This window comes from Eurytemora carolleeae, unplaced genomic scaffold (assembly GCF_000591075.1).
Source record: "Eurytemora carolleeae unplaced genomic scaffold, Eaff_2.0 scaffold1753, whole genome shotgun sequence".
Taxonomy (NCBI): Eukaryota; Metazoa; Arthropoda; class Copepoda; order Calanoida; family Temoridae; genus Eurytemora; species Eurytemora carolleeae.
In genome coordinates, this window is record NW_019397647.1 from 25,740 (window position 1) to 39,930 (window position 14,191).

General features: G+C 29.8%; 1 protein-coding gene across 2 annotated transcripts in view; it reads left to right on the forward strand.

Annotated features, from left to right (window-relative positions):
* Positions 1 to 1,187: 1,187 nt before the first annotated feature.
* Positions 1,188 to 14,191, forward strand: part of LOC111715325 (uncharacterized serine-rich protein C215.13) — a gene marked incomplete at its 5' end in the record, with an annotated part of 19,432 nt that continues 6,428 nt past the window's right edge. For both annotated transcript variants that reach the window (XM_023490646.1, XM_023490647.1), the window contains 12 exon segments: positions 1,188 to 1,248; positions 2,026 to 2,067; positions 2,988 to 3,043; positions 4,021 to 4,080; positions 7,736 to 7,822; positions 8,538 to 8,600; positions 8,824 to 8,865; positions 9,836 to 9,871; positions 9,945 to 10,000; positions 11,172 to 11,266; positions 12,011 to 12,079; positions 13,210 to 13,277. In XM_023490646.1, coding sequence (XP_023346414.1) covers positions 1,188 to 1,248; positions 2,026 to 2,067; positions 2,988 to 3,043; positions 4,021 to 4,080; positions 7,736 to 7,822; positions 8,538 to 8,600; positions 8,824 to 8,865; positions 9,836 to 9,871; positions 9,945 to 10,000; positions 11,172 to 11,266; positions 12,011 to 12,079; positions 13,210 to 13,277 — 735 coding nt within the window.

Consider the following 14,191-nt stretch of genomic DNA (forward strand, 5'->3'; position numbering starts at 1 on the left):
GCAACAAACTTACATTTTCTAACCCCTATATCTTTGCAACCTAATGCTGTAAACCTTTGATATTTCAAACTTAGACTATTTGATCTACCAGAAGTAATAGTTTGAAATATCAAAGGTCTAGGAAAACGGGTTGCTAAGTTATAGGAATTAGAAAATCTGAGTTTGTGGCAAAAACTCTATTTCTTTCAACTAAAACTATTTTTCAAAAAGGTTTAGGAAAGTTGTGCAATTTGTAATGATCGAACTCTTCCTCCCCCTCCCCCCATTGCCCCCTCACAGTAAACCGAAGGTCGAAACACTCATGCAAAAAACTATTAGAAAGCCTAAGAGGCGATGAGTCTTGACCACAAACTTAAGTTTTCTAATTCCTATATCTATGCAACCAGATGGTGAAAACCTTTGATTTTTCTAAACTTGTAAACCGTTTATATTTTAAACTTTGATATTTTTGTAGAATTTATGATTCATGAGACATCAGGTTGTCCTGATATAGTGTTAGAAAAATAAGAGTTTGTGACAAAGACTCAATTTCTTTATTAACGTTTTGTTTGTCTCCCTCTGTTAGGTCTAACCTGTCTTTCATCTTCATAAAATATTTAGTATTAATATTGGTTAATGTTAATACTGACTCCTCATGTTTAAAAAAAAAATACTTTGTCTTTCTTGACTAGATTCTTTTAGTTCTAATACTGTGCACCATAATTCCATCTTCAACAAATGTAAAGCAAAACTAAAAACATTTTAGATGAGGAAAAAGAAAAAAAAGTTTTGTGAAAAAATATTAAAATATAATAAAAACTATTTCTTCATATTTAACTAAAACAATTTTAGATAAGGAAAAATTAATAAGAGCCCCTGTTCAAATCCGCTAAAAACCGGTTTTAATTGAGCGCACTCTTAAGTGAAGCCATCCATATTTGAGCCGCATCTCAAATTTAAGCCGCGGCTCAAGTTCTTTAAATTCGGCCTCTGGAATCCACTGCAAACAAAAAACAGAAGAAGATGGTAAAATTTATGCGAAGTTGATGTTAGGATCTCTAATCTTAAGTTACTTTAGTTTGACGTGAACTATTATATTTTAAATATGAAAATAGAAATTAATTCGAAAGAGAAGGCTCTCTGACTTTAAATAATAATAATAATATACTTAAATATCGGTTTAAAAAAATGTGTTTTTTGGATAAAAGACGACAGACTGATCGGTTGAAATTCCTTCTGACACGAAATAGACAAAACTATTTACAAAAGGTAAACTACTTTTTTGAAGTTATTCATTTTAAATTCGCGAGCCTTATCAAATATTCTTTTTAATTTTAATTTTATGTTATCTGCAATAGGGCATGAGACATTTTAATGAATTTATTTTACACGAGCAAAATAGTATTCCACTAGGAATTCTAAGGCATGTATTTTTTTATAAAATTCAAAAAAAGCTCTTTAAATGGAGTTTAATGATTAAATCAGAGAGAAATAAAATCAGTAGTACTAGTGAAAATGATTTTTTTTTTAAATCTTATCAGTATGGGTATTGAAAACCGTAGTTCAAAACAATTTACAGAATTAAAAAATATTGAAAATAAATTTCATTAAGTTCTCATAAAAAGTGTTTTTTTACCTAACTCGGTCAACAAATTTCAATATTTTTAAATTTTTGTAAATCGATTAGAATTTGGAAATTTAACCCGGTTTCAATGATACCCAATTCTATAGTTTTTAAAAAAATTTATTTTACTTATATAGTGATTTTTTTCTTCACATTTTTATCATTAAAACCCATTTGAAACAGCCATTTTTGATATTTGAGAAAAATGTTTCTAATAAACATGTCTTATATGTATATCTTGTGGAATACTTTTTTGATATTTGAGAAAAATGTTTCTAATAAACATGTCTTATATGTATATCTTGTGGAATACTTTTTTGCTTCTGCAAAATAGTTTCAGAAAAATTTCACATCCTTAATCTCCATTTTAAATTAAAAAAAAGAATTTTTAATTTTTTTTTATTGATTTCTTTTGTTTTCAGCTTCAGAGTTTAACTACTACAGAAGAGCCAGAAATTTATGAGGTAACTCGATCAACGATTCAATTCATAAATTATAAATTATCTAAGCAAGACATTTAAAATTCTAGATTTATTTACTTTTCTTAATTTCTAGATGTGTATGGAGAGTTTTTGAGGTTTTTTTTTAAACATTCCAAGTTTTTAAACTTTTAAGAGGCCCACATGAAACAGAGTTATTTACCCGATAAAAAAGTGCATTCTTGATAAATTAGGTTTTTATTACACCATGCAATGTTTCACTTTGACAAAAATAGAATTGAGTTTTTGCCACAAACTCGGATTTTTAAATCCAATTTCTTTAAAACCGTCGTAGACCGTAGATACTTCAAACTATGAATTCTGGTGGATCAAACTGCAATGTTTGAAATATGAAAGGTATGCATCATCTGGTTGTTGAGATTTAGGTATTAAAAATTGGGATTTGTGGCAAAAACTCTATTTCTTTCAACTAAAACTATTTTTCAAAAAGGTTTAGGAAAATTGTGTAGATAAATTGTTTTGGTTAGACACAATTTGAATTTAACTATTTGTTAAATATCTCAGACTCTTTCACACCAACTTTAAAGTAAACCTGTGTTTAAAAACGCACCTTTAATAATCCTAATATTGTTGTAAACCTTTGATATTTTAATCTATGAATTTAGCTAAATCACATCATCTAAGTTTTGAATATAAAAGGTTTACGCCATGAGGTATAAAAGATAGGGATTAAAAAGTATTCATTTATTGGAAAAAATTGAATTATTTGGAAGTACATGCATTGCTGCTAGATATAAATACATAATGAATAACGAGTGAATACAGAATAACAGAAGAGGAAGATGTGTAGGTCTTCCCATGCAACTGATTTGCAAATTTTATAATCCTCTTTCGGGGATTTCATCCTCTACTATATTACATAATTTTTTCAAATTTTCTTGCAGGTTTCAACGGAATTTAATGAAGTTAAACCCCGGAGTTCCCTTCTAGATAAAGCAAGGTTTGGTCATATATTATTTTATTATTATAAATTGGTAGGGTTGTTTAGTATATTGACAGCTGGGACTTTTTTTGTTGATTGCATAGATTAATAAAAATACTGTTAAAACACTAGATGTCGTCTTTTCAAGATTTAGGGGTTTTTAGTTCACAACCCTGAGGCAGAAGCCCAAAGGAGTTACGCGCATGCTCTCTCTCTGTCATGTAATTCAACCCCTCAGGGTGATTGTGAACGAAAAATCCCTAAATCTTGAAAAGACGACATCTATTGTTCTATCTTTAATGTTGATTGATTGTTTGTTTGTTGTGTATGAGTGAAATTGACATTTTAACTAAAAAATTTAAGGAAATAATTAGATCTATATAGGAAAACAAGTCATTCATATAACCGGCCAAACGGCAAGACCAAATGGGCTAAAATTTTAAAATAAACTCATGGTGATAGACTTAAAAAATAAAAAAGTATGTTTTAAAATTCGATTTTAAAAATCAATGGGCAACGCCGGGCCCTTAATTTAGTCACACTTAAATAGACAAATGTTAGAGCACAATTTTTTCTAACTTTTTACTGTTTCCTGTGATTTTTAAAAGACAAACAGGTTCCATTTATTAAGAATAAACTAAATATGGAAACTAAGCTGTTTTGCCAATATGAACTTAAGTTTTTGCCACAAACTCCAATTTTCTAATCCTTTCTTTTTCGCTTTCTGAGAGTATAAACCTTTGATATTTCAAACTTTGATTACTTGACATAACTGAATTAATAGTTTGAAATATCTAAGCTCTACGACATTCGGTTATAAAGATCTATGAATTAAAGAACCAAAGTTTGTGACAGAGACTCAATTCCATATTATGATATTTTAGAAGTACATTTATTGCTTCTAGATATAATAACATGATAAATGACGAGTGTAGGGGGATTTCATCCTCTACAATATTTAAATTTGAAAACACATTTTATGAGTTTTGTTTCAGAGCAAGGTATGAAGATAGACTGGAGCAATTACGAGAAGCAAGAAGAGAATATAACTCCAGGTATGATCACTAACCCCCCCCCCCAGGACGACCCTAAAAATTACTTTTGAAATAATTAGAAAAGTATTTAAATGTCTGAAAGTATAAGTGTTACACAAATTTTCCAATAGTTATGTAAAACAATTCGAAATTAAAAATATTGATTTTTTGGTGCATTTTTTCTCCGATCTTTAAGCCTCAATCAAATAATAATCTTTGTAAAAATAATAATTTTGTTAGAAATTTAGAACCGGTTTTAGGATTAAACGTTACCAGTCTTCCAGGCGTTTTTGGACCCTCCTTTAAGTACCAAAGGAATTGAGTTTTTGCAACAAACTTACATTTTCTAACCCCTATATCTTTGCAACCTAATGCTGTAAACCTTTGATATTTCAAACTTAGACTATTTGATCTACCAGAAGTAATAGTTTGAAATATCAAAGGTCTAGGAAAACGGGTTGCTAAGTTATAGGAATTAGAAAATCTGAGTTTGTGGCAAAAACTCAATTCCTTTAGCTTTAATATTTTTCTTTGCAATTTTAGCTGTTAAAACAATGACACACTTTTAAGTTTCGTGGATTAGTCTGATTTCATTTGTGAAATTTTACAATCAATCGTAATTATTTTTTTTTAAATCCTGCTCTTAGGCCACTGCAATATGCGACAATATACTGGTGCTACGTTGTGACCTAGCAGCCTTTTATTTTTGATTTAACGTAAAATAACAATAACAATAGAATAACAATTTATCTGGTTTCATATAAAAAATTCAAAACATTTTTTTAACCTTTCATTTTCATTCTTTAATTATAGGAGTTATGATTAAAACATTTTTTCGTGCAATTTACTTTAGCGTAGCGTGAGGCCCACATTATAATTTTCATACACAATAGATGAATTTGATTGGTTTCCCGTTTCAAAGTATTTAATTTTTTACTGAAAATTTAATCTCTCTTTTTTCAAAAATTGTTTTTGCAAGTTTTTCTGTTTTGTAAAGAAGACATTCATAGTAAACAAGTAAACATCTCCCATTGTATACAAGTCATCCAAATATGGGCTGGTCTAATCTTTTTTTGCAAACCTGAATCAGGAAATTGCAACAACAAACCAAAATTTTTGCATTGATTATAAATACGGAACTTGATAAAGGTGCGCTTTAAATTTTCATGCTTAATATAGAAAATGTCATAATATAGATTTAAATTCAAATGTATCAGCCCCATCTCAATTCAAGATTGATTTAATTATCATTAAAATCTTAAAACTTAATGACAGTTTGGTACCTTTAAAGAAGTTCTTAGCTACAATAACAGGAAAATGTGGAGTTGTTTAAGACAATCAGAAAATAGTTAGCTACAAAAAATATTGTTCTTATTCTTGGAAATTATTGAGTTTTGCAGTTTTAATGGAATTGAGAGGATTAAAATCACATCTTTAAACTTATAAAATTTTTAAATTTTAATTGAAAAGTCAAATATGGAAAACTATCAATTTGCAAGAAAGGAATTGAGTCTTTGCAACATATCCCAGTTTTCTAATACCTATATATCTACAACCAAATAATGTAGACCTTTGATATTTCAAGCTTTGATTGTTTGATATACACTCCTGTATGCCGAGTCCATTAGCGCCTCACCCATTCAGGGTTCAGTCAAGTGTTTGTTGTTTATTCTGAACCAATATAAATAGTATGGCGGTAATATCTATCTTTCTATCTATCTCATTATCCTATAGAGATGAATCTTTCAATCGGCGCTATCAGTTGGAAATATTTAGTTCTACTAAAACTATAATGTATAACAGAAGTCATAGTTTGAAATATATAAAGTCTACAACATTGGGTGTTTAAGACATAAGGATTTAAAATCAGAGTTTGTGGCAAAGACTCAATTCCTTTGGAAGAAGTATCTCAAGGCATTTTTAATGTTTATTTATCTCAGCATTAATTCCATTATATAGTAATGTGTATACCCTGATACAACTTAAAGGGACTGTGATGGCAGTTTTCATTGAATCACAACGGTACCCTTGAAACCTAATTTTTCTGGAATGAAAATTGTTAGATTTTGATCAATTTAATGTTTTTTTCCTAAGCGAGAAATGCACAAGTCACTTTTGAAAAGAAACCACAAACGAAAATGAACAATTTTCAAAATAAAAAAACATGGAATTTTAATTTATACTTGATTAAGCAAAGCTTGTTCGGGCTCCGTTGCCACTTTATCAATGAAAATTATTTACATTTCCTTAAATTAATTTCGGAATTTGTTTCCGTTCAACATAGTTTCAGTAGAAGTAAATATTCCATTTACCGCCGATTGAAGGACTCATAACTCTATTTGGATAATGAGATAGATAGAAAGAAAGATGCTACCGCCATACTATTTCTATTGGTTCAGAATAAACAACAAACACATGACTGAACCCTGATGGGATCGGGCGCTAATGGACGCGGCATACAGGAGTGAGTTAAAAAGGTTTTTTAAAAAGGCCTGTTGATAATCGCACCCTTAGATATGTTTCGTGTTTAGTCTCCCATTATCAATTTCTAGAGAGTAGCCAAATAAATAACTTAATTAACACCAATGGATGTGTAATCAACTGTTTACAACATTAAAAAAATTGAGGATGCTTTTTCAATTTAGATTTTTGCCAAATTTTCTGTTTTCATTTAACTGCAAAGAAATTGATTCTTTGTCACAAACTCAAATTTTCTTTATTCTATAACTTAGCAACCTGATGGTGTATGCCTTTGATATTTATAAACTATGCATACTTCTTATAATTATTTGTATTAAGATTTGCTTGTGGCTGTAAAACTTAGATCAGATTAACTTTAATCAGAAAACTTTTAAAAAAATCTGATTTTTATCATTGGATTTGAGATTGTGTCTGTTAAAAACTATTTGCGAAACTAAAAACAGGTTTTTATCTTTCTATATACTCCCTATAGACTGCTTTGTTTTGTCTTGATATGCACTGATATCATAAACATTTGTCTTTCAAACATTTATTTTATTTATACTTGGATTATGTTTAAACTGATTCTGTAAAATGAAGTTGAAATATGAAAGCAACATTAAACTACCCAGGCTGTCGATATAAATACCAATATTCTTCCCACACAATCAACAGTGAGGATACGTTTTAAATAAAATACAATGAAATATCTATCTATCTATCTATCTATCTATCTATCTATCTAGCTAGCTATAATCTAGCTATCTAACTAGCAAGCTATAATCTAGCCATCTAACTTTCGCTCAAAAAAATCCAGAATTATTACATAAAATGAGTTGTTCCCGTAACCTAAAAGGCCATTGAAAAATGAAAAAAACGTGTGTTATAATCTGTTATTTGAAGAATTGTTTCTCTTTTTTACATTTTTTAGAACTTTTTTGCCAATTTTCTAAAAGCTCCCTAGGATCCGAACTATTGAAGATTGCGGTATAATTTATTTCAATGAGAAAAATTGGGCTATTAACATGTATTTCAAATTGATTTTTTTACTCTAACGTCTTTTTCTAAGGGAGAGGGGGGAAGTTGCACGTTCCCCCCCCCCCTAGTTAAACATAGGTTTTAATTATTATTTAATTTACTAGATTATTTTTATTTCTAAATGATTTTTTTTCGCTTGAACTTAATTGTTTAATTACAGTAATGAAGATATTTCTAGAAATGCTCCAAGCAGCAGCAGCAGCGGTAGTAGTAGTAGCAGTAGTAGACACTCTCAATCGTTTTCATCAAACAATTTTAAAACAAGGTAAAATTTTTAAAATATTCAAATTTTTTAAATCTTGAGTCAAGTTTAGTCATTTCAGCAGTTTATAAAAGTTAGCTTAGCTAAGCATAGTCGGAATTAATAAATATCAAGAATTACAGAGAAGACCAGACAATTCTGGAAAAGAAGACAATTTTACGACTCAATTTATGGCTTTAAATAGACCATTGGACATGAATCACAGCAGTTAGTTAAATGTCGAGGTATTGCTAGAAATAGTTGCTTCAAATACATCTTCCTATTCCACAATTTTCTGGTTCTCACTGTATCAAAACTATGTTCAGATAGTCAACAAAATTCTGTGTCAACAAGATTAACTTGAACCAGCATAGGAGAACTAGTTGAACTACTTCTCTCTATTTTTAAATAGAAAACGAAAAGGATACCAAAGGATTAACGGTACTGTTGTGAATCAGACTTTTCAATTTGTAAGAGAGGTTTATTTGAAATGACGTTTACTTTACAAAGAAACTGAGTTGTTGCCCTTTCATATTTTAAACTTAAAATTAGATCAAAAAGTCTAAGTTTAAAAATCAAAGGTTTGTTAAATTTTAGTTAGAGAGGTCCTGACTAAATTAAACTGTACAAGGTGTACCTAGTACCTACCAGTAATTTATTTGATTAAAATAGTTTGTCAAATAAATACATTTATCTTTCAATTCTGTTTCTTTGTTATACAAACTTTATTATTCTTTAGAGAGAAGAGCCCTGGAAGTAGAAGCTTCAATCGGCAATCAAACAGAAATCAAAATTATTTCAAGTAAGGACTTTAGTGATGTAGGGGTTTCTAATAATTCACATTAAAACTTTAAGACCAGGCTAAGAACATTCCCATGATTTTCGGAGTTTCACAAACAAAATTTGAGGGAAATCGGTCAGGGGGTTTCTTAGTTATAATTGGACATTCAAACAAACATGGTGACAATACTTTATATCTGTATAGGTAAAATTATAAAATTAAAGATACAAATATATTTTTTTAGCAGTCCTAAAGAAAATGCTTATGATGAATGTCAGGCACTCAGGGAAGATCAATCAATAAACTAATTGATGAAATTTTATCACTTTTAATAATTTTTTTTTTATTGATGATTAAATTGATTGATTCATGAACTAATTCATTGATTGGTAGATTGATGATTCATTTGATTGGTAGATTGATGATTCAATTGATTAGTAGATTGATTATTAATTGATTGGTAGATTGATGATTCAATTGATTGGTAGATTGGTTATACAATTGATGGTAGATTGATGATTCAATTAATTTGTAGATTGATTACACAATTGATTGGTAGATTGATTATACAATTGATTGTTAGATTGATGATTCAATTAATTTGTAGAATGATTATTCAATTGATTGGTATATTGATTATACAATTGATTGATAGATTAATTATTCAATTGATTTGTAGATTGATGATTCAAATGATTGGTAGATTGATTATACAATTCATTGGTAGATTGATTATTCAATTGGTTGGTAGATTGATTATACAATTGATTGGTAGATTGATTATTCAATTGATTGGTAGATTGATTATACAACTGATTGGTAGATTGATTATACAAATGATTGGTAGATTGATTATTCAATTGATTGTTAATAAACCATGATTGATTAAGATAATTACCTTTGATCAATTGGTAAATTATTTATTAATTCTTTATTACATTAATGGATGCGCCAAATCTCAATGGTTTTAAAGACTTTTTATTTTTAGCTCATGAACATTTAAAACAATGGCAAGCATAAACCGTGTTTTTATTTTTATTTTATTTAAGTTATAAATTTTCTAGCTGCAATACTATACTTTGTTTAAAAAATTGATTGATAAAATTGATTGATTGGTTCTAAAATTGTTTGATTACTCAAATGATTGATTGATTCATTTTTATTGCTCGATTTCATCGATTAATAGATTCTTGAATTAACTGATAGATGGATTACGTTGATTAATTAATTATCTAATTGATTGATTGAATCGGCAGAACTGAAAATGAACTTCTAAAAGAAATGTTACAAAGGTAAGCATCATAATTAAATTTTTAAAATTAGTTAAAATAAAAGTTAAATAACTAAATCTTTTTTAAATTTTAGAAAGGAAGAGGAGGAAGAAAGAAGATTTAATCAAAGATTGTTCAGTAAGCAGTCAGGTAAAATTTAACAGTAAAATTTAAAACAATGTTATCCTAAAAATATGAGCATAAGAATGTCACTTGGCATTAAACAAAATAGTCAATATTAAATATTTTCCCAAGAATTAAAAAAAAACAATGGTTTGGTCCTTAAAGAACGTGTTACTGAAAGTTTTAAAACTCAAGAAGTCAAGATATGAGTATAAAAGAGTTTCCATTCTCTAACGTCACATTTGTTAAAGTAAGTATATTTATAGATTTTTGGGCTATAGGACATTCACCGACTCACAACTTTGTTCATTTAAATTTGTTTTCACAATTAAGATTTAATTTCTTAAATGTCGTCGAAGTCCTTGGACCATATTTAATAAATTTGAGCTAGGTCCAGAAATATGCCCCATAGATAAACATAAACATTACAGTAAGTAGTTTAACGACCTAACTCAATTTAATTAAATCTGGTCCCTCACGCTAAACTAAGCTAGTGGGTTAAGTCAAATAGGTCTATAATAGGCCGGGTACTGTAGAAAGTCTGGCTGCGCCATCAAAGGTGAAACTGGGCAGAGACATGATAGGGTCAGGCCGGCACGTGCTGTGCGTCACTAACAAAGGCTGGAGCACAGGGGCGGTCAGGGAGTAAGGAATATAAGGGAGATATAACTGACGCGGTTCGCCCTACAATATGATTATACATGCTTTGCAGACGGTACTCCATTAGTATAAGAAATATTCAGAATAGGTTATTGTATACTCGGTAATTGTACATCAGACAAATATTTCTTATTCTTATTCTTATAATTTAATTATTGCTGCGTATACAATAACCTATTCTGAATATTTCTTATACAAATGGAGTACCGTCTGCAAAGCATTCCAAGAATTTAAATTTTTTTTACAAATTTAAAATCCTTTAATACACATTATTTTAAAATTTTTATTATTCGCAAACCTTTCTTGTGGTCACGTGATGTCCCACAAATAATTTAGGCCCGATCGGTTTAGCCGTTTTGACGTTTATTGGATACAAACAAACAAACAAACACCCAAACAGACAAGCTAAATTTATATATAGAAGGCGAACCACGTCAGTTGTATCTCCCTTATATTCCTTACTCCCTGGGGTCGGTCCAGGTTGAATCAAATTGCCCCTAGTCCACAGTGCCCTGGTCCTTAGAAACTTGTTCTCTAGGTAAAGGTTTGAATGGTTTGAATGGTTTGCTCAGTCTTGTCGAACAACAAAGTAAGGAGGATAGGACTGATCTAGATGCTGTACAAAAATTACAGGTTACACAATTATTTCTTAAAGGGACTGTTCATCTATTAGAAAGTGAGACCCATGAATCTATGGAAAAAGAAGGCGAAGGTTTGACTAAAAGGTTCTTAAAGCTTAATTTTTAATAATCCTCCATGCAAAGATGTCGATGTCCGATTTACAACGATACCCTTGACACCTGAATCTGACCAAAAATGTGTAAAATACGGCTTTTTTCTGACTTGTCAAGTACGTATTTTTGTAGTTTTCTCCCTTACTCCTTATTCACAGAGAAACCGCTGATGAAAATAACCAGATTAAAGAAACAATGTATATCTACTTAATGCTTGATCAGACAAAGCTTTCAAGGGCAGAGTAGTAAATCTGGCATTGCCATCTTTGAATGAAGGGTCACTAAAAATTACGATTACATCCCTTTAAGACTTCATATAAAGTCAAAAGAGCATGAAATACAATAAGTATGCAGTTATAAAAGATTACTTAATAAGTTGGTTCTTAATGTTATGTATAACTGTTAAAACCATTTGCTTTACAACCTCAAAAATGTGTAAAAATGTCATCTTTCTATTCCACAGTTTTATGTATATCATAGTATCCCAATTTGCTGTGATAATAAGCACCGCATCGCTGCATGAAAAACGGAAACGTAATCATAACAAATTTCCAAACATTGCGTCAAATTTTTGATCAAGATACATTAACATTAAACAATGATTTTAAATCTTTACAATTACATTTCAAATTTTTTTATTTAGATTGAAAGCAGCAAACATGACTTCCCTTTCAATTTTCTGAAAGAAAATTTATTCCCAAGCAACATTAAGGTAACTTGATAATACTACTAGAAGTAGTGGTTACTTCTAATAATAATAATATATTCTTTGTGACCAAATTGACACTACAAAAAATCCTTAATTCGTGTAAAGTCTTAACAATAATAACATATTAGGGATTTAACAGTATAAAAACGATAAATAAGTAAAAATCTATAAATTTTAGGATCTTGATTCAATATTTGAACTTTAAACATTTTTAGAGAGTCCTCTTTTGCACATTTCCTTTATGATAAAGAAATAAAACAAATCCAAAATAATAATAATAATAATAATAATAATAATAATAATAATAATAATAATGATAATAATGCTTATTGTTTAATTCTGTTCAGAGTTGTTATTTCTTTTGCATATTTCAAATAACATGATCAACTAGATTTTCAATTAGATAAATGATGATATTATTCGCATTTATTTGAACTTTACAAGTTTATTGATATTTGCAAGTTTGTAAATTTAGTTTATAGATTTTAATATATATAGCCCATAGTGATTAGAAGGTTTTCTTAGCATGCATCAAGAAAGTCACATGTGGCCACCAAACAAGGTGATTTAGACGAGGGGGGGGGGGAGTACCAAAATGCCGCACTCCCGGTGGAACAAAAGTTGTAAAACGAACTTTGTGATTTCTGACACTTTTTACTGATGTATTTTTGAAAATGTAAAAAATGTTAAAGCCCTTTTAGTGATTCTACAGATGGCGATTGTGCCACTGTTTTCTGGTTACTACTATTTACAATAAGATGAATTCTGACCCATAAAGTCTGTTTAAGCCAAGAAACTATGGAATATAAAAATAATATTAAAGGAATAGTCAATGTGATTTTAAGATCTAAATTTAAAGATTTAACTTTTAGATCTTCGATTGAGCAAAAACGACGAGGACGTATTCTTGATTTTATATTTGAAAATTGGGTTTTAAATCTTTAAATTGAGCCAGAGAAAGAGAAAAAAAAGAATTTAAAATGTTTTAAGATAAAAAAAAAAGAATTGCATCTGTTCCATTTTTGCAAAGAAAAAGGAATGCAGGATACATGCTGTAAATCAAAAATGCAAATCTATCATTCTACGGTTGCTTAAGATTACGTGTATAGTCTTTTTACATGCTGATATTTTAGACTCCCGAACCAGTTAGTGTTCTGCCACAAATACCTCTGATTACAACAACAATTATACAAACAAAAAGGTGAGTTTTAAAAATATTATTGGACAGGGTTTACCACAAAGGTAATTCAGAGCCTTTGAACGAAACTCCTGAGTTTTCTATTTTGGGTGGATTTGCGTAGATTTTAATATAAGAAATCTGAAAACAAAATTAGAACGTATCTACAAAACTGCCTTAGCCCAATCATGAAACCGGGTGTCCAATACTGGGTTTCATGACGATCTGTCTTAAGTTTTGGACCAGAGACAAAGCTGTACGAAAATTGCATCTGCCTTTTTTACATTTATATTTCCCTGGAGATGAAAACTTTTCCATTTATTGGTCAAATCATCTAGTACACAAATAAAAGATTTTTTTTTATAACAAAGACTAAATAAAACCTTCAAATCTTTAGAATAATAGATGTTTAGGTCGTCATTTAAGTTTCATCCTTTGTGGGTAACCCTGTATGAAATGTTTATAATTAATTATGCTACGACGTTTAAAATTATTACACACTTGGCGCATCTTTAGGTTTTTATCACAAACTAGCCTTAGAACCCTACAGATAGTTACTCCCGTCGTTTACCCGCGCTTGGTCGTATATTTACCTAAATAACTATGTGGACCCACAAAACTTAGAATCTAAAAACCAAACTAAGAATATCTTCCGTGTTCCCCAATCAAAATTTGAGGCAAATCGGTCAAGGGGTTCATGAGTTATGATCGGACATACAAACAAACAAACAAAGATTACAGTCTTATATATATAGATGTGAGTAAATTCTTTGGTAGGTTAATATGATCTTTTTATGTCGTTTATTCATGGGGAGGGGGGATGGCCGGCTACATGCAACGTGTATACATTTTTACGCACTTAGAGTTTATTCAGGGGAGGGGTTGGCCGGCTAAATGCAACGTATATACATTTTTACGCGCACATAGTTTACTCAGGG